Below are 22,676 nucleotides of genomic sequence, written 5' to 3'. Positions count from 1 at the left end.
TGTTCTGGGGCCACCAAAGATGGCAATTTCCTGCCTCAGTGTGCATGGACGCAGGATATGGCTTGATTTCCAAAGCTAAGATTTTCTTAAAATTATGAATAGTAATAAAAACAGTATGGCCCTCTTTCAGTTTCACTTTCCCATCTATAAAATGATGGAATTAGACTAGGAGACTACCCCCAGTCTGTTAGTTTGTCATACTGGTCTTCCCAGTCTTCTTTCCTCAATTGTTGTTGTTGTTGTTATGTGCCGTGGAGTCGGTTCCGACTCATAGCGACCCTGTATAGAGTTTCCGAGGCTGTAAATCTTTACAGGAGCAGAAAGCCTCATCTTTCTCCTGCAGAATGGCTGGGAGTTTCGAACTGCTAACCTTGTGGTTCGCAGCCCAATTCTTTCCTCAATAACTAATCTTAATCCAAATCACAACTCAGTAATTAATGTTGTCACCCAGTCATAGGATGGCTTTTCTATGAGCTTCCATAACCCCACAGTCAGAGAACTTACCTGACTTTGTTATAATTACCTGATAACCTGGCTGCCCCCATACTGGTCCTTGAGCTCTTGGAGGTCATGGTACTGTTTTATATCTGTATCCCTATCCCCAGTACCTTGTACTAGTTACTATCAATTTGACTCTGATTTATGATCATCTCAAATGTATCAGAATAGAATTTTTTGGCAGATTTTTTAAAAAGTATATCACTAGGCCTTTCTTTCAAGAATATGCTTTTTTTTTTTTTTTTTTTTAAGGGTGGACTCAAATCTTTTTCATTAGCACTCAAGTCTATTAGCCAGTTGTACCACTCAGAGTATCCACTTTATACAAAGTGCTCAATAAATATCTATGGAAGAGAGAGGAAGCTACATAGGTGGAATGAGAAGAAAAGAAATAATAGCTAAGAGTAGTAAGACAGATAACATTGCAAAGAATGGGAATTCCAGAACACTTAATTGTGATCTTGTAGAACCTATACATAAGCCAAGAGGGGATACCGAATAGAACAAGGGGATACTACATGGTTTACAAGCAAGGAAAGTGTGTGTCACTGTTGTATCTTCTCACCATACTTATTCAATCTGTATGCTTGAAGTTAGACTATATGAAGAAGAACACAGCATCTGGATTGGAGGAAGACCCATTAACAACTGTTCATATGCAGATGACACAACCTTGCTTGCTGAAAGAAAAGGACTTGAAGCACAAACTGATAAAGATAAAAGATGAAAGTCTTCAGTATAGATTATACCTCAACATAAAATTAAAAATCTTCATAACAGGACCCAGAAGCAATATTATAATAAGCAGAGAAAAGATTGAAGTTGTCAAGGATTTCAGTTTACTTAGGTCCACAATCAATACCCATGGCAGCAGCTGTCAGGAAATCAAATGACATATTACATTGGGCACATTTGCTGTAAAAGACCTCTTTAAGGTGTTCAAAAGCAAAGATGTTACTTTAAGAACTAAAGTATGATTGATTCAAGCCATGGTGTTTTCAGCATGGCTCTATGAGTTGATGGGCCAGACTGCAAAGTTGTTTGAACTGCAAGGTCGGCAGTTCGAGCTTACCAGCTGCTCCTTGGAAACCCTATACAGGGTCACTATGGGTCGGAATTGACTCAATGGCACTTAACAACAACAACAACATATGCATGCAAAAACTGGACAATGAACAAGGAAGACCAAAGAAGAATTGATGTCTTTGGATGATGGTGCTGGTGAACAATATTAAATATACTGTGGACTGCCAGAAGAATGAACCAATCTATTTTGGAAAAGCACATCTAAAAATCTCCTTAGAAGCAAGGATGGCGAAACTTCGTCTCACATACTTTGGCCCTGTTATCAGGAAGAACTAACGTCTGGAGAAGGACATCACACTTGGTAAGGAAGAGGGTCAATAAAAAGAAAGAAGACCCTTAATGAGGTATGGATTCAGAGAGTGACTGCAACAGCGGCTTCAGACAGAGCCTGTCTGTGCAATGATTGTGCAGATGGTGCAGGACTGGGCAGTGCTTTGTTTTAGTGTACATAGGGTCACTATGAACTGGAACCAATTTAACAGCACCTAAAAACAACAATAAGACTTCAAGAGCAAAGTAGTAGAAGCTTAAGAAGGAAAAGGAGAACCGAGGGATAAAACCTCATGCACACCCTGTATGTTACTTATACACCACAGGCACCAAGAACCGTCAGGAACTTTGTGCCTGAGAAGAGCAGCAGTGACTAATGCAAAGTGGCAGTGATTTAACCTCCATCTTTCCACGCCCATCACCAGCCCCTCTAAAACCACACAAGCAAAATCATAACAGCATCAGTAATAGGAATGAAAATATCTGGGTGGTCAGGTAGCATCTTCTCATTCTTAAGACTAATGAATAAAATCATCTTTAGAAACTGCATTTTTAAAACCTGTGAGTTTCATATTAGTCCCAAACTGGAAACAAACCAAATGCTTATCAGTAGAAAAATGGATAAACTAAGAGTGTATTCATGCAATTGAATATTATACTACATTTTTAAAACAATTATGATCACAGTCAACAACATGCATGAATTTTGTAAACACAATGCTGAATGAAAGAAACCAGACACAAATGAGTACATTCTGTATGATTTCATTTAGATGAAGTTCCAAACTGTAGTGATACTAATCTATGGTGATAGAGTTTAGACATCAACTGTCAGGGGGCATGTGGGAACCTGTGTGGTTCTAAAAATATGCTAATTTGGGTGGTGGCTACATGACTCTATGAATGTATAAAAGTAAATCAGTTGTAAAAAAAAATAAAGTATAATCAGTTGTATAGTTAAAGGTATGCACTTCATTGTGTGTAAATTCTATACCAATCAATAAAAAGCAGGGGGATTATATTGGCTCCACAATTGCAATCTTAAAACGAGACCCTTAGCTGTCCCCACCCCATTCGAAGTTCCCACCCTCCAGTGCAGAATTCCGAAGCCTTCCTTGCAGAGAACCTTGGAAGTTGTCTACCACATTCCTTGAGTCTGAAGTATGCATTTGTTTTGAACTCTCTAAATCTTATCCTTAAGGGCCACCTGAAGTCAGGACAAGGTTGATGACACCCATCAGGAGTGGGATGATACCTCAGCTTCCATGAGTGCATGGCATCATCTCTGGGTCAGGGGACCATAGAGAGCAATCTTACAAATCAGAACACTTTTCAGAGCAAAAGGGGACTCCTTTCATATTTTCACTGGGACAACAGGCATAAACCAGGATGTCCTAGGCAAGGGGTATATAATGGAACTTCTTAATATAAAAGCTGCCAGAAAATCTGGAAAGTATACATCCTGAAACAAATATAATTTGAGCAGGTTGGGACTAAGGCAGCGAGTGCATGAGAAGGAAATGGACGCAGAGAAGAGCCTTTCATCTGCCAAGGGGGCAGAGGTGTTCTATATAATTGCTCTTCGGGGAACCAGGCCTCCAGCCCACATCCCAGTTACTCCTTTTTTTTTTTTCTCCCCGAATTTACTGCCCCTTCTCTGGAACTCCTAAGCCTGACCGGGTACCCCGGCCCTTCCAGCCAGGGTTCCCCTGACCCCACTCCCTTTCCCAGAACTCAGTTGCCTGAGCCCCCAGCCTGCGGTTCTCTCCTAGGCCTCAGCCTTTCCTGCCTTCGACTGAAACAGCAGCATCTTCTAAGCCCTGGGGGCTTCCCCGGGCCCCAGCCCAGGCCTAGAACCGCCCGCTGCCTGCCACGCTGCCACTGCCGCTTCCTCTATAAAGGACCCAGGCGTCCGGTCCGGGCCCAGGGGCCCTTCACAGCAGGTGAGACTCTCCCTCCCCATCTCCTTTGCTTCCTGGCGGTGGACTCCTGCCCTTTGGCCTGCTCCTGGCCTCTCCTCTGCCTCACTTTGAGCCCCAGCCTGCCTGGGGCTCGGCCTTGGTGGGTTGGGTTTGTTGCCCTGTCTCTGATTCTCCATCTGTCTGTCTCTCTCTGACTGCCACACATTCTCTGTTTCTGCTGTTCTTTTCCCTTCTAATCTCTGTTCCTTCCTACCTCTGTTTCTCTTTCTGTCTGTCACCCCCAGACTACCTCGGAGTTTCCCTGACTGTATCTTGTCCCCTTTTCTGTCTTTTACCCTCTTGGGGTAGCTGTCTTTGCGGGCGGGAGGCCCTCTTCCCCAGCGTGCGCCCCGCCCCGCTCACTGTCTCTCTCCCTGTAGGTTCTCCCCATGACACGACCTGGGTACCGCTACCTCCTGAAGGTGCATGGCACCCCCCTTCCCCTCCTCCTCATGGGGCTGCTGCTGGCCCTGCTGTCTGGGACCCAGGTAAGACAGCAAGAGTACGGGAGCTTCTGGGATGGTCCAACTGAGCCTTGGATCCCACAGCGCCCTCTAACTCTGTACTGTCCTAGGGGATTCATGGGGTTGGCCTCTCATCTCCAGCTGCTCGGTCTGCCCAGCAACACCCTAAGAAACACTTCACCCCTGGAACCCTCAAACCTGCTGCTCACCTTGTTGGTAAGCATCCATCTAACCACCCAGATATCTAACTCCCATCCTTCCTTCAGCCCCCCATCCCCACCCCAGATCTTCATCTTTGCTCCAACTTCTCTATCCCCCAAGGACAGAACTGCTCAATCCCCACCTCTTCCCCAACCATCTCCCAGAGACTAAACATTTAGTGCCCACTTCCCCAGGGACAAAGATCTCTGAGTTCCCAGACCCCTTGACTCTTGCTCCTTGGCTCTTCCTAGGAGATCCCAGCACCCAGACTTCGCTGCGCTGGAGAGCAAACACAGATCATGCCTTCCTCCGCCATGGCTTCTCTTTGAGCAACAATTCCCTCCTGGTCCCCACCAGTGGCCTCTACTTTGTCTATTCCCAGGTGGTCTTCTCTGGGGAAGGCTGTGCGCCCAAGGCCACCCCCCTCCCTCTCTACCTGGCTCACGAGGTCCAGCTTTTCTCTTCCCAGTACCCCTCCCATGTGCCTCTCCTCAGTGCCCAGAAGTCTGTGTGCCCAGGACCACAGGGACCTTGGGTACGCTCAGTGTACCAGGGAGCTGTTTTCCTACTCACCCAGGGAGACCAATTGTCCACTCACACAACCGGCATCTCCCACCTACTCCTCAGCCCCAGTAGTGTCTTCTTTGGAGCTTTTGCTCTGTAGAACTTGGAAAACCCCAGAAAGAACAGAAAAATTGGTTTCAAGGCCTACTACTCATTTTGCCTCCATTCTGACAGTTTCAAGACTTCCTACCACTTTTTTGACCATTCCAAACAATCTCAAGTCTTCCCCTACTCAAGTCACCTGGAGCTTCCAAGAAGGAATTCTGGGCACCCAAGGCACCACACCTTCTGCACCACCCCGGATGTTCTGCCAAGGATTTCAAAGATGCCTAGAAATTCCCAGGCCAGAGCTGTTTGTCCTGCCGGTCTAGGTGGGGCCTAGATCGGACATGGAGGAGGATCAGATATGTGGAGGAGCTTGAGTGGATGAGTGGAGGTGGGGAGGGGTGATTATTTATGGTGGGAAAATTAAATTATTTATTTATAGAAGATGGGAAGAGGGAAATAATAGAGGGGCATTAGAAGTGAGAAAGATAAACAGACCCGAAAGATGAAGAATGGAAGAGCATCAGCACAGGTTGACTTAGCAAGAGAGAAAAAAAAAATAGGTCTGAGCTACTAAGGGGCTCTAGAAGGAAAGTGGAGGTTCTTCAGTGTTAACCACTGCTGAAGTAGACACCCGTCCCTGAGTAGTGTTCTGCACCCACGATGAAAACCAATAAACCTCTGTCCTCTGAAATGCTGTCTGTCTGTTTGGATGGGGAGAATCTCCCAGGTCTCTGTGCAAAATGGAGGGAAGGACAGAGACCTCAAAGGGGGTAGGAGGGTGGGAGAACAAGGAGTTAAAGGGGCTTAAAGATGATATGGCAACCACATTACAGCAGGCAAACAAAGGGATAAGCTGAGATGACAGGGAAAATGGGGTCCAGGGTCTGAAGGGGTGGAGGTCAGGGACCTCTGAAAGATGTGGCTACATGTAGTGGTTCTTAATAACAGGTACAAGAGGCCTCTGAGGAGACGTGATCACACCAAAGAAGGGGAATGTTCAGCACTCTGGCGTGAGGTTTGCACAGAGCCCTGAGGAGTGGGACTAGTAGGGGATGGAAAAATGAGGGAGATTTGAGGAAACATGGACATACACAGAGGCTCTGATGGGCAAGAGTGAATCCAGGAATTTGGGAGAAGGGGTTCTTTGTGGAGACATGGGCTCACACAGGGCCTCTGAGGGCTCTCCAGGAATTTGAGGTGGGGGTGAATTTTTTGGAGAGACATGGGCACATATACAGGCTCTGCGGGGTGGAACTGTCTCCAGGAATTTGGGGAACAGGAGTTCTCTAAGAGACATGACCAAACACTGGAACTTCAAAGGTGGGGGCTTCATGCAAAAATTAGAGACCTCAAGTTCCCTCAGAAGCCAAGACTGAAACCAGTCCTTTGAGTCCCAAGGTCAGAATGAAAGAAGATCTGCCTCCTGGGGTTCCTGAATTCCCAAGGTTGATTTTACTCCCTCTGGGGCTGTCCCAGGCTTGTCCCTGCTACACCCACAAGCCCTTCCAGAGGCCTCATCTACATCCCTTAGTCTTAGACAAGGCCCCTGCCCCCACCTCCTTTCCCGGAGTAGCCCAAACACATACTTCAGGACCCAAGACCCAGACATAGGCCTTTACTCCCAGCTTTATTCCCCTTCAGGATTCAACTTTCTGAAGCCCCTCCTACCTGCTCTTTGGAGTCCTACCCACATGTGAGTCTTGTGTGGAAATTAAGGGGAAACAGCTCACAGAACTGGCCCTCAGAAGAAATGGAGACAATGAGAACTGAGAAGCAAGAGAATCTAGAATCCTGTGCAAATATGGGTAACTGGCCCAGGAAGCCCCTCTCAGAATCTAAGTGGGGTCGTGTGTGTGAGAAGTATCCTTGATGCCTGGGTGTCCCCAACTTTCCAAACCCCACCCCCGCAATGGAGAAGAAACCGAGACAGAAGGTGTAGGACCCACTACCGCTTCCTCCAGATGATCTCATGGGTTTCTCCACCAAGGAAGTTTTCCGATGGTTGAATGAGAGCTTCTCCCCGCCCTCCTCTGCCCCAACAGCGTATAAAGGCAGCTGTTTGCACACCCAGTCTGCAGAGCTCCCTCAGCGAGGACACCAAGGGACCAGCCAGGAGGGAGAGAAGCAACTCCAGATCCCCTGGGAAATAACCCCTTAGACGCCACACCCCCAGACAAGCAGCCGAACAGGATTTGCTCTCACACACACACATTGCCCCAGGGCTTCTCCATCTCCTAACTATACTTGAGCCCCTCTGCAAAGGACACCATGAGCACTGAAAGCATGATCCGGGATGTGGAACTGGCTGAGGAGGCACTCCCTAAGAAGTCAGGGGCCCCTCAAGATTACAGACGGTGCCTGTTCCTCAGTCTCTTCTCCTTCCTGCTTGTGGCAGGAGCTACCACACTCTTCTGTCTGCTGCACTTCGGAGTGATCGGCCCCCAGAGGGAAGAGGTGAGTGCCTCATCAGCCTTCATTCAGAACTTGAGACAAAAAAAAAAAAAAAGGGATGAGATGGGATGGAGGACACAGGTATATAGATGGGGAGGGATGAGGAGGAAAAACATAGGGAAAAAGTTGAGAGTCAGAGAGAGAAATGGGAAAGAAATATAGCAAGATAGGATGCTTAGCACATGCCAGGTGTTCACTAAATAGTTGTTGAATGGATGAATTAACAAATGAATAAACAAACAGTTGAATATATATAATGGATAGGTCTGGGTAATAAGCAATATGGGGTCTGGGGAAAGATATGGGGAAGAAACAAGTAGTATGAATAAAACTGATGAACAGAAAACGATGTGGAAAGAGATGGGGGAGATATGAGATAAGGCTAGATGAAGACTAGGTCTAGTGTCTGGTACATGGAAGGCACTCGATGACAAAGATGGTGGATGGAAGGATGGATGAATACATAACTGTATGAATGGAGAAAGAAAAACAGAGGCATGGGATCAGAAAAAGCAAATCCAGCTATGAATTTCTCCCTTTGAGGGAACTTCTCTCTAATGCAAACTCCTTCTTCTTTACAACAGTTTCCAGATGGCTTGCACCCAATCAGTCCCTTGGCCCAGACTCTCAGTAAGTATCTCCAAAACCTCTTTCCTAGTTCTGGGTTTGGATGGGGGTGGGAGTTAGTCCTGGTATGGAAGCAATTATTTGAGGGAGGGATTTCAGAATTCTGCTTTTGAGGAGAAATGGAAGTCAAGATAACAGAGTGTTTTTCTGGAAATGTTTAAGTTCTCACCATTTTCTTTCTTCCTCAGGATCATCTTCTCGAACTCCGAGTGACAAGCCTGTAGCCCATGTTGTTGGTAAGAGCTCTGAGGATGTGTCTTGGGGGCTATGAGGGAGCAGGTGGAATGTGGAGGGATAGGATTGGGGGGCTGAGTGGGGCTGAGGATAGAGAGACCGCTGGAGATCATGTGAGCTTAAGGGGATAGTAAAGAAACAGCCTAGATCTTAAGGGTCATGGGCAGATGGGATGTGGGAAGACAGAGGGGACAGGAACCGGATGTAAGGGGGTGAGCAGAACTTGAGGGCCAGGATGTGGAGAGTGGAACTGACTGGGTCACACTGAGTCACCTCTTTCCTTTTCTCCTTTTCTCCAGCAAACCCCCAAGACACAGGGCTCCAGTGGCTGAGCCGGCGTGCAAATGCCCTTCTGAACAATGGTGTGGAGCTGAAAGACAACCAGCTAGTGATACCTTCTGACGGGCTGTACCTCATCTACTCCCAGGTCCTCTTCAAGGGCCAAGACTGCCCTGCAACCCATGTGCTCCTCACCCATACCATCAGCCGTTTCGCCGTTTCTTACCAGACCAAGGTCAATCTCCTATCTGCTATCAAAAGCCCCTGCCAGAGGGAGACCCCAGAAGGGGCTGATTCCATGCCCTGGTATGAGCCCATCTATTTGGGAGGGGTCTTCCAACTGGGGAAGGGAGATCGACTCAGCGCTGAGGTCAACCTACCCAACTATCTCGACTTTGCTGAGTCTGGGCAGGTTTACTTTGGGATCATTGCCCTGTGAGGGGGATGTCTTTCTTTCCTTGACCCCTTCACCCACTGCAGTCTCTTTATTATCCATTCCTTCAGACTCCCTCATCCCCTCCTGGCTTAGAAAGGAAATGAGGGGCTAAGGGCTGGGCCTCAAGTTTGTAACTTTAAACAACACTTAGAAACCTGAGGTGCAGGGATGTGTGACCCAAACAATAGGACACGGACCACCTCCTAGAATCTGAACTTGGGCCTCAAGAACCCATTGGATCCCCAAATGCAAACTGGGATACCTGGAATGTGGAAGCCAGAGAGCCTTTGGTTCTATCCAGAACACTTCAGAACATCCTGAGAAGAAGACCTCAACTAAAACTTGACATGACCTCAGACCTCCCTTTCTCCAGAAGTTTCCAGACTCTCTTCCCTAAGATATAGAACCCCTGCTTCTCTGCACCAGCCAGGTCCTCTCTATTTATGTTTGCACTTGTGATTATTTATTATTTATTTATTATTTATTTATTTACTGATAAATGTATTTATTCAGGAGGTCAGGGATCTTGGGAGAACGAATGTTAAGGGGCTGCCTGGGCTCAGAAATGTTTTCTGTGAAAACCAAACTGAACTGTAGGCTGTTCACACCTGACCTCCTGGCCTCTGTGCCTCCCTTTGCTTTTGTTTTTTTAAAAAATATTTATCTGATCAAGTTGAATAATACTGATTTGGTGACAGACTGTCGCTATATCGCTGAACCTCTGCTCCCCAGGGGAGTCGTGTCTGTAACCGCCCTACTGGTCAGTGGCGAGAAATAAAGTTTGCTTAGAAAAGAAACATTGTCTAGTCTTGGAATATTGCAACTGTCTCCCCTTGGGGATGGGGATTCCCTCTCTGAAGACCTCCCTGCACAGGCCTTTAAATTCCTCAGACCCAACCCTCTGTCCTTAAACTCTGAGACCATCGGGGTCTAAGAGACCCAACAGAAACAAAGCCTAGCCAAATAACCCCCCTCCCCCAGGAAACAGAAGCCAAAACCCAATTACCTTGCCCTTAGGGCATGGGAATTTCCCAGTCTGGGAATTCCAATCCCCTGCCGGGAAAGTCCTGCAGCTCAGGTAAGATTTCCGGCTGTTGCTACAGCCTGAGAGAATCTAGAAGGAATAGCATTCTTAGGCATCTGAATCACTGCCAAGGAACTTCCAGAGATTCAGGTGTCTGGGCTTCAAATCCCCCACTCTAGGCCACCCACCCAGCCCTATCCTAACTGTGCAACCTGAACCAGTTACTTTACCTCATCTATCAATCCAAGATGGGACTGCCCACTGCTTATAGGATCATGTGGAAATAAAACACAACTATCTTTAAGCACCTCTAACTGTGCTTGGCACTCAGTATACAATCAAAGGAATATGGCTTTCTTCTTTCCACTTTGAGATATCCAGCCTCCAGCTGGATTGGGAGAGGTCCCAATCTCTCGTTGAGTGAAATCAAACCAAAGGAAGAAAATGAAAAACAAGCAATAATATGTGTGTTTTCATGTGCCAATTGGGTCTCAGCAATGTTTGGTGGTGGTGGTGTGCCATGGAGTTGGTCCCAACTCATAAGGACTCCGCATAGGGTTTCCAAGGCTATAATCTTTACCGGAGCGGAAAGCCTCATCTTTCTCCTGCAGAATGACTGTTAGTTTCCAACCTCTGACCTTGAGGGCCCGACTGGTAACCACTACACTACCAGAGCTCCTTCAGCAATTTTTAGGCGAATGATCATGGAAGTTGTGTGAGGTGGGTGAACTGGAAAGAGAACTCCCTACCAACAGGGGAAGCTCTTTGCTGAAAATGAGTCAAAGACAAATAAGGAGTCAAAAAATGGGGACCCAGAGAGTGGGGACCCCTCTGGGTTCAGAAGTAAGCTCTTCCTTCTGGCTCAGGGTTGTCAGGGAAGGGAAAATTGTGTGGTGTGCCAACAGTGGTAAGGTGTCCTGCGGAGGTGACCTAGATAGGGCCTTGGGTCCCCCTCTGCCTCCTCCAGGAACTGAAAGTCGGTCATGGGGAGGGGGCAGGGGGCTGCTGTTACTCATCCTGGGGACACTTGTCTGAAGTGTGAACCAGAGGTGAGGACTTTCCATTCCACCCTGAAGAGGACTGGGTGGCATCTGCTTTCCTCCTCTATCCCTGGGCTCTCTCTGGGGTCCTCAGGAACAAGCTCCTCCCCTACCACCCTATCTGTCCCTCTTTCTTAAACAAAACATCTTTTCCAACTTTCTATACTAGCCCCTTCCCTTCAAATATGGTGAGCTTCTCATTGCCTTTGAAGGAAATTGTTGACCAAGGGGGTACTGGCTAACAGGGTCTTCAGGCAGCCAGCAGGTGAGAAGAGGCTGGGCCTCTCAGAGCATCATTCCTCAGCCACATTAAGTTAAGGACTTACTCTGCACTGGACCTTTCTGAGTGGCACTGGACCTTTCTGAGTGGCGCTGGCCTTTCCCTGCAAAAACCCCTCTCAGTGTTGGGAGGAACCCCAGAAGAGTCTAGTGCCTGTTTCTGGTGGGGACCTTGTGGCTCTGAGAATCATGCTATGAGATGCTTTGTGGCTTGACTTCCTTACTCACACTGGGCTAATGCTGGGGACTAGCCATTCAGAGACAGGGATGGGGGAAACTGCACATTTACACCCCAGGGAGCAAACACCTACATCCCAGGGAGCAAAGTCAACAGGCAGTATTACGAATTATTGCAAACAATCCTCTACCCAACCACAGCCCCACCCAAAAAAACCACTATAGAGAATAATTTAACCAGTGCTAGCATGCTCGATTGCTGGATTGGCCAAGTGGCAGCATCAATGGGCTCAATCTTGGCAACAATAGTGAGGCTGGCCCAGGATCCGGCAGTGTTTCATTCTGCTGTGCATAAGGTCGGTATGGGTCTGTACCGACTCCATAGCACCTAACAACAACAGCATGCTCAAAGCCCTGAGGTGGCGCTGAGGGCTAATGTGTCAGACTGCAAAGCTGTTTGAACTGCAAGGTCGGTGGTTCAAGCTCACCAGCTGCTCCTCTGAAATCCTATACAGGGTCGCTATGGGTCGGAACCGACTCGACGGTACTTATCAACAGCAACAGCATGCTCACCCTGATTTAAGACACGTTAGCATTTTGACACCAATATTGGCAGTACTGGAGTCCTGGTGTGTGAAGCTGAAGGATAAGCAGTGGACTGCTAACCTCAAGGTCAGCGGTCCAAACTCACCAGCCGCTCCTTGGAAACCCTATACAGGGTCGCTGTGAATCGAAACCTACTCCATTGCACTTAATAACACTGGCAGCACGAAAACGTTACATTCTTTATTTCATCAGGCTCAAAATCCATTTCCAAACAGTCGCCTACATTTTCCCCACTGCCATTGGGTCCCTGGTGTCTGGGCTGATTCACACAGTCGTACAATCGTGCAGGTGTGTTTCCAGGGACTCAAGCGGCTCTCACCCCACCATAACAGCCCCAAAAAAGGTCTTCCCTCTCCTGTAGTCCACCATATCCGGATGACTGATGTTGACGTACACCCTCTCGCCTCTCCGGAGCTGCACCAGACCGCCGAACCCCACGCTGGTGAACCACAGGGGCCCGTACCCTTGCATTCTAGGCAAGTCTAAAACCGATGTCACCGTCTCGGCGCCCTCGAGCAGCAGTTGGGGAATCCCCGGCCCGTAGGCTCCCCCGGTCCGGTACAGGGAACTGCGCAGCGTGACCGAACGGCCCAGGAAGCCCCGGCCAGCAGGGGGCGCTCGGCCCCGGTAGCCGATGTAACAGTAGAGGTAATAGAGGCCGTCCTGCGGGAGGGCCAGTCCCTCGGCGTCAGAGAACTGCGTCCCGCTTCTCAGAAACGCCTCTTCGTTCTTTGTCTCCCAGTCTAGTCTCTGTCCATCCTTCCAGGAGCCTGCGGAGAAAAGGATCGGTCGGCTTTCGAGGACTCCAGTGTAGAGAGCAGACACCAAGATGCCGGACTCCTGGGAGAGTGGGCATGGGAGTGGGTGGGTGGCTTTTAGCCCCTAGCCTGAATCGCTCCCAGGAAAGAGGAGTGGTGTGATGGTGCTATCCCTGAGATGATTATGAGTTGGGGATTGAGGGAACCTGGAAGTGGGATGCAGAGCCCTGTGGTGGGAGGTCTGGACCGGTTTTGCGATTTTGCTTGCTCTCGGCGGGAGGCCAGAAGCTCAAGTGGGGAGACAAGCGGAAGGGTGGGCACTTTCGGAGGTAATGGATGGAGTGGGTTGGGAAACCGAGCACTGTAATAGGGCAAAGTGTCTTTTAACTGCGGACGAACAGATCCTGCACCCTTGGAACAGTGAGCTGATCCCATTGGATCCTTGTCTGATTCTCTGGGGCTACTTAAATACCTATCCAGGTCTACGGAAGTCCTTACCTATGAGGTGAGCAGCCGGGAGCCTCAGGCTAGGATCTGTTTCCTCTGTCTCCTCCGGTAACTTTTGGAACTCTGGAAGGGGCCAAGGATTCGTATTTGCGGGGGGGCATCCATGCATGGGCCCCCTGAGAGGACAGGGCACCGGGACTTAAGGATGGAGTGCTTGAGTTCCTGGAGGAAATGGGTATCCGGACAAGGACACGAGTTGGGGGTCGCTAAAGGTTGAGAGGGAGAGGGGAGATGGTTTGCTCTTACCCAGTTGTTGCTGGGCCTGTCTCCCCAGATCAGCGGTCTCTGTTACCTGTGTGGGTGGAGTTATAAAGTGCTCAAAGTTCAGACTCAGCTGATGCCAACCCCACCCCTTCCAACAAGAACCCAAGCTCCAAGCCTGGCGTTTTCCCACCAGCTCCACCCCAACACACCTCCCTGGGAGGGAGAGTAAGCAAAGCATGTCCTTGGGCCTGAGTTATGTCTGGGGAAAGAACAGGGGAGAGAGCTTGCAGATACCAGGACCCACTAGCATCACGGAATGTGGAAAGAGACAGGCAAGACGTTAGTACCCGAGCCAGAAAACACGGCTGAGTCATGACAGTAACTGGAGGTGAGTGAGCATGGTAGCTAGCGTACAGTCCTCCTGTTGCAGTCACTCACCAGTCCTCCTCGCTCCTGGGGCACCAAGGCCAGCACAGTCAGGACAGTGATAGGCACAGAGAGCACCACAGACCCCAGGACAATGGCTCCAGCCACAGCCAGCAGGAGGCAGCCCCTCCCCTGGGGTCTCTTACCCCGGCCCTCCAGCCCCTGGGCTTCCATGAAGACTCTGAATCAGTGCCAGGGCAGGGGGGGCTTTCATAGCCCCAGGGTGGCGCCACCCCCTCCCCATAGACCCACACACCTGCCTGGGACTTTCCACACACCCCTGCTCCCCTCACCCAGCTTCCTGTTTACCCAGAGCTGGGGTGGGGCAGCTGGATGCCTGGGTTCTCTGAACTGGGGAAGGACTTGGGGTGGAGAGACAGTGGTGGAGATGGAGAGGGTCTTTGAGATCTTCTGGCTCAGAAGGGAGGGAAATTAAGGTCCAGGGAGGGGAGGTAGCTTGCAGAAAGACAAGTAGCAAGACTGGGACCAGAACTCAGGACTCCAGGTTTCCAGTGCAGTTCGCATTCTTCACCCCCTGGGTGGATGTTGGAGGGAAGGCTACCAGCAAGTCCCTGAGGTTAATGGGCCAGAGTGGGAGGACAAGAACTGGGGTCTTGAGAAATGGATGTTCAGGTCTCCAAGAACCTATACCCACACTGATTTCTCCCTCCCATTGTGTGGCTCGCCCCTAGGTCCCTCTTGATGTTGGGAAAGGCAAAATTGAGCCATCTCAGTGATGGCTACTGAAGAGGGTCTCAGCCTCACCACTGACTACTGATTCACTGGGAAGGGAAGAGAAAAGAAGCACACCTCCATCCTCAAAGAACTTCTCCGTTTAAGATGAGCCTGCTTCATTTCTTGTGGTGTGTGCCCGAGTTGGTTCTGACTCACAGCGACCCTGTATAGGGTTTTTGAGGTTGTAAATCTTTATAGGAGCAGAAAGCCTCATCTTTCTTCCCTCAGAGTAGCTGGTAGATTCGAACTGCTGACCTTGTAGATAGCAGCCCAATTTGTAATCCATTACCTTATCAGGGCTCCAGATACATTTTTAGATACTTATTAAATTACTTGGAGTCCTGGTGTGGTGCTGTGGGTTAATGTGCCAGACTGCAAAGCTACTTGAACTACAAGGTTGGTGGTTCACGCTGACCAGCTGATCCTTGGAAACCCTATACAGGGTCGCTATGGGTCGGAATCGACTCGACGGCACTTAACAACAACAACAGTAAATGCTTATGAATGAGCAAAAAAACATCTCAAGGGCCAAATGAATGATATAGATGGTAGGAGTTGAAAGGAAAGAAGATCAAGTCTGTGGAAGTTAGAGATGGTCCAGAGCATCTCTCCTTGATGACATCTCTATGTGTTCAAGATAACAATAATATACAAATAACATGTGCCTACCATGGATCTAAAGAGCTCTGGTAGCATAGTGGTTATGAATTGGGCTGCTAACCTCAAGGTTGGCAGTTCGAAACTACCAGCTGTTCCGAAGGAGAAAGATGAGGCTTTCTGCTCCCATAAAGATTTACAGCCTCGGAAACCCTGTGCAGGGTCACTATGAGTTGGAACCGAGTCCACGGTACTTAACAACCATGGATCTACAAACTTTACTTATAATATTATTTTAATCCTGAAAGGAAACTGGGGAACAGAGAAGCTAAGAAACTTGTGGAAGGCCACACAGTAAGCGGCAGAGCTAGCATTTGAACCCAGACTAGCTGGCTCCAACCTTGAACATAGGTAGTTTCAAAAAACACATACTGACTTCAGATTTGAACACTTCACTATATGCAAATTTTACCTTCCCTGGCCCCCACAAAAAAGGGGAAATACTGAACTCCAGTCAATGATAAAGCATGCTGAAAAGTTTAAAGGTAAAATGTTCTGATGTTTGCAACTTTGAAAGGCATCAAAAAATGAGATGGGTTGATAGATAAATATGATTAAGCAAATGCAGTAAAATGTTATTTGTAGACTCTAGCTGGTAGAGATACAATTTTATCAGTTTTTTTCTTTGTCTTTGAATTTTTTAAATAATAAATATATCTAAAAAATAAAATCCTTAAGTATCATTCTCTTATCCTGCAAGAGGCACTTTGAAGGTGTGGGTGGGGAAATAAGAGTTGTTGTAAAGTGCCCTTGAAGTTGGGTTCAACTCATAATCAGAACCTCCAACCTTGTGGTTAGCAGTCCAGTACTTATCCTACAGCGCCACACCAGGACTTCCCGGAAGTAGCAGAAAGTTCCTGGATTTGGAAAAGGAAATTCACATGCATTCAGACCCTGGCACCATATCTCCTTGTCACTCTTCTTGTCTTGGGCTTCCCATCTTTCACCCTCCTCAAGAATGGTGTGTATAATGCACTAGTACCCCGTTTCCTCCCTGTCATAGACCACTAACAGACCTTCAGCCCAGGTCTCTGGCCAGGGGGCCTGGGACCATTGCCCTTGATTCTGTGCTCAGCATCAGAATGGTACCTTCTGCAGGAGGTCCACCTGGGTTTCCCCCACCTCCTTTCCCAAGCACCAACTCCACCTCCTCAAGTTACTATCCTAACCCTATTAGTATTGCTCATGTGCATCTAGTTGTCTAATTTAGTTGCCTCTGGTTGTCCTATTTGCTAGCTAGCCAAGTACCTTGCTGCATACAGGCCCAGAACATCAGGCAAGTGATCCCCAATCTTCTAGAGCTCCCAGTCTGATGTGGGAGCCAGGATTAGTGTACCCACACAAATGCACCAAGATCATGAACTCTTGGTATATGCAGTGTAACGCTTTGAGGAACAGGATTTCAAATGTTTGTGGAGTCTAGAGTTTCTCAAGCCATTGAGGTGAAAATGACCCATCTGAAACCGTTGCCCAGCGATTCTTTTAAATTTTCAATCAAAACGCTCCCTGAAAATCATCTTTATAACAAACAATAAAAAACCCTACAGCTGTTGAGTCAATTCCAATTCACAGCACCTCTGTAAGACAGAGTACAACTATTACATAGGGTCTCCAAGACTGTAAATTTTTATGGAAGCAGACTGCCATATCTGTCTCCTGAGCAGTGGGTTCAGAGAGCCCACTCTTCAGTTAGCAACCAAGTGCTTAACCAGGACTCCTAGTAAACCAAACAATCTCAAGTGTGATCAAGGCAGTTCCAACTCATAGTTACCCTATGTACAACAAACAAAACACCACCAGGTCTTGTGGCGTCCTCACAATGATTCCACTGTGTGAGTGCATTGTTGCAGCCACTGTGTCAGTCCATCTTGCTGATGGTTTTTCTCGTTCTTGCTGACCTTTTACTTTACTATGCATGATGTCATGTCCTTCTGTAGGGACTGGGCTCTCCTGAGAACATGCTCTGAGTATGTGAGGTGAATTCTCATCATCCTTGCGTCTAAGGAGCATTCTGGTTATACTTCATCCTTGACATGTGTTAGTTCTTCTGGCAGCCCATGATATATTCAACAATCTTTGCTAAAAGAGTAATTCAAATACATCAATTTTTAGTCAGTCTTTCTTATGTATTGTCCAGCTTTTGCACGCATATGAGGTGATTGAAAATACCACGGCTTGAGTCAGGCACACCTTAGGTCCTCAAAGTGACATCTTTAGTTTTTAGCACTTAAAGGGGCCTTGTTCAGTAGATTTGCCCTATGCAATAGGTCATTTGATTTCTCGACTGCTACATCAATGAGCAGTGGTTATGGAGCCAAGTAAAACGAAATCCTTGACAACTTCAAACTGTTCTTCATTTATCATGGTGTTGTTTATTGGTCCAATTATAAGCATTTTGTTTTCCTTACATTGAGGTATAATTAATATCTAAAGCTATAGTCTTCGATCTTCATCAGTAACTGCTTCTAATTCTCTTTACTTTCAGCAAGCAAGGTTGTATCATCTGCACATCACAGGTTATCATGAGCACCCCTCCAAACCTGATATCATGTTCTTCATATAGTCCAGCTTCTCAGATTACTTGCTCAGCATACACAAATATGATGAAATGATGTAATCCTGACCCACACCTTTCCTGATTTTAAACCACACAATATGCTCTTGTTCTCCCCTTGGTCTGTGTATAGGTTTCTCATGAGCACAGTGAAATGTTCTGGAATACCTATTCTTCACAGTGTTATCCATAGTTTGTTGTGATCCACAGAGTTGAATACCTTTACATAGTCAATAGAACAAAAAAGCACCAATAAACATCTTTCTAGTATTACCTGCTTTCAGCCAAGATCCAATATCAGCAACGATATCACTTTGTTCCACATCCTGTTCTGAATCTGGCTTGAATTTCTGGCAGCTCTCTGTTGACATGCTACAGCAACCATTTTTTAATTATCTTCAGCAAAACTTTACTTGCATGTGATATTGATATTGTTCAATAAGTTCCACATTCTGTTGTGCCACGTTTTGTTTGGTTTTTTAAAAAATAAACACAAATATGGGTCTCTTCCCTTTGGTTGGCCAGGTAGTTGTTTTCCAAGTTTATTGGCATAGACAAGGGGGTGCTTCTGGTGCTGCATTAATTTGTTGAAACATTTCAGCTTATATTCTGTCAATTCCTGGAGCCTTATTTTTCACCAATACCTTCAGTATAGCTTGGGCTTCTTCCTTTTATACCATCGATTTTCAATCATTTGCTACCTCCGGAAATGGTTGAATATCGACCAGTTCTTTTTGGACCAGTGACTGGGTATTCCTTCCATCTTCTTTTGATGCTTCCTGTGTTGTTCAATATCTTGCCCATGTTGTAGTTGTTAAGTGCTGTCAAGTCAGTTCCAACTCATAGCAACTCTGTATAGAGTTTAAGAGGAGCAGGCGGTGGATTTGAACCACCAACCTTGTAGTTCAAACTGATCTTGTGGTTCCAGTGCTTACCCTACAGCGCCAGACCAGGACTCCACTGTTGTTGTTGTTAGGTGCCATCGAGTTGGTACCAACCCATAGCAACCTTATGCACAGCAGATGAAACACTGCCTGATCCTGGGCCAACCTCACTACTGTTGCCATGCTTGAGTCCATCGATGCTGCCACTTGGCCAATTCATCTCATTGGTGGTCTTCCTCTTTTTCTCTGACCCTCCATCTTACCAAACCTTACCAAACAGCGATATTTCTGGAGAAGGACTTCATAGAACCCCTCAATATTGCAATTCAAGGCTTGAATTTTTACTTCAGCCTTTTCAGCTTGAGAAATTCTGACAGTGTTCTTCTCATCTGGTTTTCCAACTCTAGGTCATTTGCCCATTTCACTATAACACTTTACTTTGTCTTCTCTAGCTGTCCTTTGAAAAATTCTGTTCAGCTGTTTTACTTTCTCATTTCTTCCATTCACATTAGCTTCTGTACAGTCAAGAGCAAGTTTCAGCATCTCTTCTGACATCCGTTTTGGCCTTTTCTTTCTTTCCTGTATTTTTAATGCCCTTTTGCTTTCTTCGTGTATGATGTTCTTCTTCATGTCATCCCACAATTCCTTTGGTCTTCAGTCATTAGTATCCAATGTGCTAAATCTATTCTTGAGATGGTCTCTAAAACTCAGCTGGGTTTTACTCAAGACCATATTTTGGTTCTTGTTTTACTTTTCTTCAGCTTCAAATAGAACTTGCGTATGAGCAATTGCTGGTCTGTTCCACACTGGTTCCTGCCCTTGTTAAGCTCATGGGGCTTGTCTTCTTTTTCCATGGATGTAGTCTATTTGATTCCTGTGTATTCCATCTGGTTATGTTGTTGAAAAAATATTTGCATTGGTCTTGCAAAACTCAGTCATGCATTCAGAGGGAGGGAGGGAAGGTAGAATCCCCACTGAATAATTTTCATCTTGTCTACATGGGTCTGGTGAAAGGAGATGGGGATAGGATTCTTTTGATTCAATAGTGAGTAATCCTTATCATGACTAATTGTGAATGTCACAACTGTAAAGGTAGGAGTTGTATAACAAAAAAGGAGGAGTGGTTAATCTTACATTCCAGGAAAAGAGGACCCTAGGACCATCAACAGAGAAGAAGTTCTCTGGACTCCTAACCAGAGAAGCAGCGACACCAGAGATGGAGGCAGAGGTGATGGCATGGAGAGATAGAGTATCTGAGGACTCTAGACTCATGGAAAGAGAAAGGTTGTGTGCTGGTGGGCAGGAGGCTGGCTTGCAAAATGTGCCCTTTGGTTGTTAAAATTATTGTGTGTATTCCTGTGTGTTTTTGTATACATCAAATAACAACAACAACAAAAAAGAGGGAATATAGGCAAATATTTTTAACCAGTGGCACATGGAGGGGATTGTAATCATTGCAGTGAAACAAAATATGATTGGTTGAGTGCAAAACCGATGTTCTGCCATGTAAACTATCTCTCAATTGACAATAACAGCTTTTTAAAAAATTCAATCATGGGATCTCCAGCATTGTTTCTGTTACAAAGGCCACACTTTCCAACTACTGACCCTTCCTCTTTGTTTCCAACTTTAGCATTCAGTCACTAATTATCACTGCGTCTTGATTGCATATTTGATCAATTTCAACTTGAATAAGTTGGCAGAATTTTAAAATTTCTTCATCTTTGGCTTTAGTGGTTGGTGTGTAAATTTGAATAATTCTTATGTTACCTGGTCTTCCTTATAGGTATATAGATATTGTCCTCTGATTGACAGGATTATATTTCAGAATAGATTTTTCTACTTATGAAAAAAATTATGAAATATTTTTATGGGCTTTGTTTTTATTTTTATTTTTTACTATGAATGTGATGGTATTTCTCTTCAGTGTGTCATTGCTGGCACAGTAAACTATATGATTATTCAATTCAAAATAGTCAATACCAGTCCATTGAAGTTACCTGATACCTAGGAAACCAATCTTTATACATTCAATTTCATTTTTGATGATTTATAATCTTCCTAGATCCATAATTGATACATTTCAGGCTCCAGATATAATGACTGTATGCAGCTGTTTCTTCTCCTTTTCAGTTATCTGTCAGTTTGTTGTACTGTGGTGACTTGCATGTTGCTGTGTTGCTAGAAGCAGTATCATCACTGGTATTTCATGTACCAGCAGGGTCATCACCCACCAGGGACAGACTTCAGTGGAGTTTACAGACTAAGACAGACTAGGAGGAAGGAAGAAGCAGACTGCTTTGGAAAAATAAGTCAGTGAAAATCTTATAAATAGTATGGATATTGTCAAACCAAACAATAATTCATCTTTGAACATAAAGAATGCTCGCCTTGAGCATCGTGCTCTTTTGTATAGAACTGCTTATATGCAGTCAGTTTGAAAACCATAATTTCAAAGATCAGATGAAAAACTATGTCAGAAGATCAATCAGTAAGTGTTTGAATCTTTCTTCAAGAAAATATTATATGGAATCCTGATTGTCCACAGGTTATTTTGTAAATTCTATTCTGGCTCCATTTCCATGGCAATGTAGAATTATAAGCAATAAGCTGGGGTACAAAAATCTACAAAGTGTCTTTTTTCTCTGGACCACTTTTGAAACTCTAGTCAGAAAAGTTGCCCCAATTTACAAATTGCAAATTAAATAAACTTTAATCAATTTCTATTATTGGTTTCATATTGACTTTATTTTAACAGTGTAATTGAGGAAAGTTGATCCAAGAAGCTGCCTGCAAGCTTTCACCAACCAGCAGGATCAATAGGGCTGTTAGGACAGACTTAGTTACAGTCCCAGAAGTCTGAAAGGAAAAATGTTGCAATCCTAACTCTGAAAGCGTTACTTCCTCTCCTAGCAATTGGTGAGGCAGCTTGTTTGGGGAGAAGTTAAAGCCAGAGGAGGGGCAGAAATGTCTGAGGTGACTGCACTTCTCTCTCTACCTAGGAAGTGCGGGTCAGTCTGAAGCTGTGCACCATAGACTGTAGGTAAGCTGGGGGCATGCAGGGACCCTGTTGGTGGTGGTGATAGGGGAACTGTGGCTGGAATGACCCTCATACCCGAGTAAAGTGAGGCTAAAAAGGGGGAGGGAGGGAAGGGGTTTGAGGGTCCCTGGATCCTCAAGGAAAGCATCTTCTCCAGGCTCTATGGTCTCAGCTCCCCAAAGAAATTTAAAACAACCATCTCTGTCCCCACTGCTCCCCTCATGGCCACCTCAGGCATCCTTTGTCTACTATGCTTCTGCTGCCAACACACACACTCTTGAGTACTTCTTGCTGTTAACTACCGTTGAGTAGGTTCTGACCCATAGCAACCCTGTATAGGGTTTCCGAGGAGTGGCTGGTGGGTTTGAACCACCAACCTTGAGGTGCATTAACCCACAGTACAACACTAGGACTCCTCTTGAGCCCTGTTGTTGTTGTTAAGTCCCATAGAGTCAGTTCCAACCCATAGCAACCCTGTGTAAGGTTTCCAAGGAGCAGCTGTGAGCTTGAACCACAAGGTTGGTGGTTTGCAGTCCAGCGCATTAACCCAGAGCTCCATACCAGGACTTCTAGAGGGTCTCCAGTTCCAGTCTCTGGTCAGTACATCTTACTCTGGAGTGAAGTCAACAGCCCTGTATTTGCTCTCAAACAGGAACCAGTGGTTGG

The 22,676-nt window shown here is 46.3% G+C and overlaps 3 protein-coding genes across 3 annotated transcripts; 2 read left to right on the top strand and 1 right to left on the bottom strand.

Moving 5' to 3' along the window:
* Window positions 1-4,204: 4,204 nt before the first annotated feature.
* LTA (lymphotoxin alpha) lies at window positions 4,205-5,144 on the top strand. The gene is made up of 3 exons (XM_006875609.1): window positions 4,205-4,303; window positions 4,390-4,495; window positions 4,732-5,144. The coding sequence occupies exons 1-3, from the start codon at window positions 4,205-4,207 to the stop codon at window positions 5,142-5,144; spliced, it is 618 nt and encodes a 205-aa protein (XP_006875671.1).
* A 2,216-nt stretch (window positions 5,145-7,360) lies between these two features.
* TNF (tumor necrosis factor) lies at window positions 7,361-9,128 on the top strand. The gene is made up of 4 exons (XM_006875608.1): window positions 7,361-7,546; window positions 8,128-8,173; window positions 8,359-8,406; window positions 8,704-9,128. The coding sequence occupies exons 1-4, from the start codon at window positions 7,361-7,363 to the stop codon at window positions 9,120-9,122; spliced, it is 699 nt and encodes a 232-aa protein (XP_006875670.1). The 3' UTR covers window positions 9,123-9,128.
* A 3,432-nt stretch (window positions 9,129-12,560) lies between these two features.
* LTB (lymphotoxin beta (TNF superfamily, member 3)) lies at window positions 12,561-14,314 on the bottom strand. Its single transcript, XM_006875607.1, has 4 exons — window positions 14,153-14,314; window positions 13,757-13,802; window positions 13,502-13,573; window positions 12,561-13,015 (listed from the first exon to the last, which is right to left on the bottom strand). Exons 1-4 carry the CDS (start codon window positions 14,312-14,314, stop codon window positions 12,561-12,563), a joined length of 735 nt encoding a protein of 244 aa, XP_006875669.1.
* Between the last annotated feature and the right edge of the window lie 8,362 nt (window positions 14,315-22,676).

The sequence above is a fragment of the Chrysochloris asiatica genome, unplaced genomic scaffold, assembly GCF_000296735.1.
Source record: "Chrysochloris asiatica unplaced genomic scaffold, ChrAsi1.0 scaffold00333, whole genome shotgun sequence".
Classification (NCBI taxonomy): domain Eukaryota; kingdom Metazoa; phylum Chordata; class Mammalia; order Afrosoricida; family Chrysochloridae; genus Chrysochloris; species Chrysochloris asiatica.
This window is presented reverse-complemented; position numbering and strand designations above follow the sequence as displayed.

Excerpts from the sequence above, each read along its gene's own strand:
- LTA (XM_006875609.1), top strand. The coding sequence starts at position 4,205 with ATGACACGACCTGGGTACCGCTACCTCCTGAAGGTGCATGGCACCCCC. Across the intron at positions 4,304-4,389 it reads CCCTGCTGTCTGGGACCCAG|GGGATTCATGGGGTTGGCCT; the intron begins GTAAGACAGCAA and ends GTACTGTCCTAG. Across the intron at positions 4,496-4,731 it reads ACCTGCTGCTCACCTTGTTG|GAGATCCCAGCACCCAGACT; the intron begins GTAAGCATCCAT and ends GGCTCTTCCTAG.
- TNF (XM_006875608.1), top strand. The coding sequence starts at position 7,361 with ATGAGCACTGAAAGCATGATCCGGGATGTGGAACTGGCTGAGGAGGCA. Across the intron at positions 7,547-8,127 it reads TCGGCCCCCAGAGGGAAGAG|TTTCCAGATGGCTTGCACCC; the intron begins GTGAGTGCCTCA and ends TCTTTACAACAG. Across the intron at positions 8,407-8,703 it reads GCCTGTAGCCCATGTTGTTG|CAAACCCCCAAGACACAGGG; the intron begins GTAAGAGCTCTG and ends CCTTTTCTCCAG.
- LTB (XM_006875607.1), bottom strand. The coding sequence starts at position 14,314 with ATGGAAGCCCAGGGGCTGGAGGGCCGGGGTAAGAGACCCCAGGGGAGG. Across the intron at positions 13,803-14,152 it reads CCCAGGAGCGAGGAGGACTG|GTAACAGAGACCGCTGATCT; the intron begins GTGAGTGACTGC and ends CCACCCACACAG. Across the intron at positions 13,574-13,756 it reads ACAGGCCCAGCAACAACTGG|AGTTCCAAAAGTTACCGGAG; the intron begins GTAAGAGCAAAC and ends GGCCCCTTCCAG.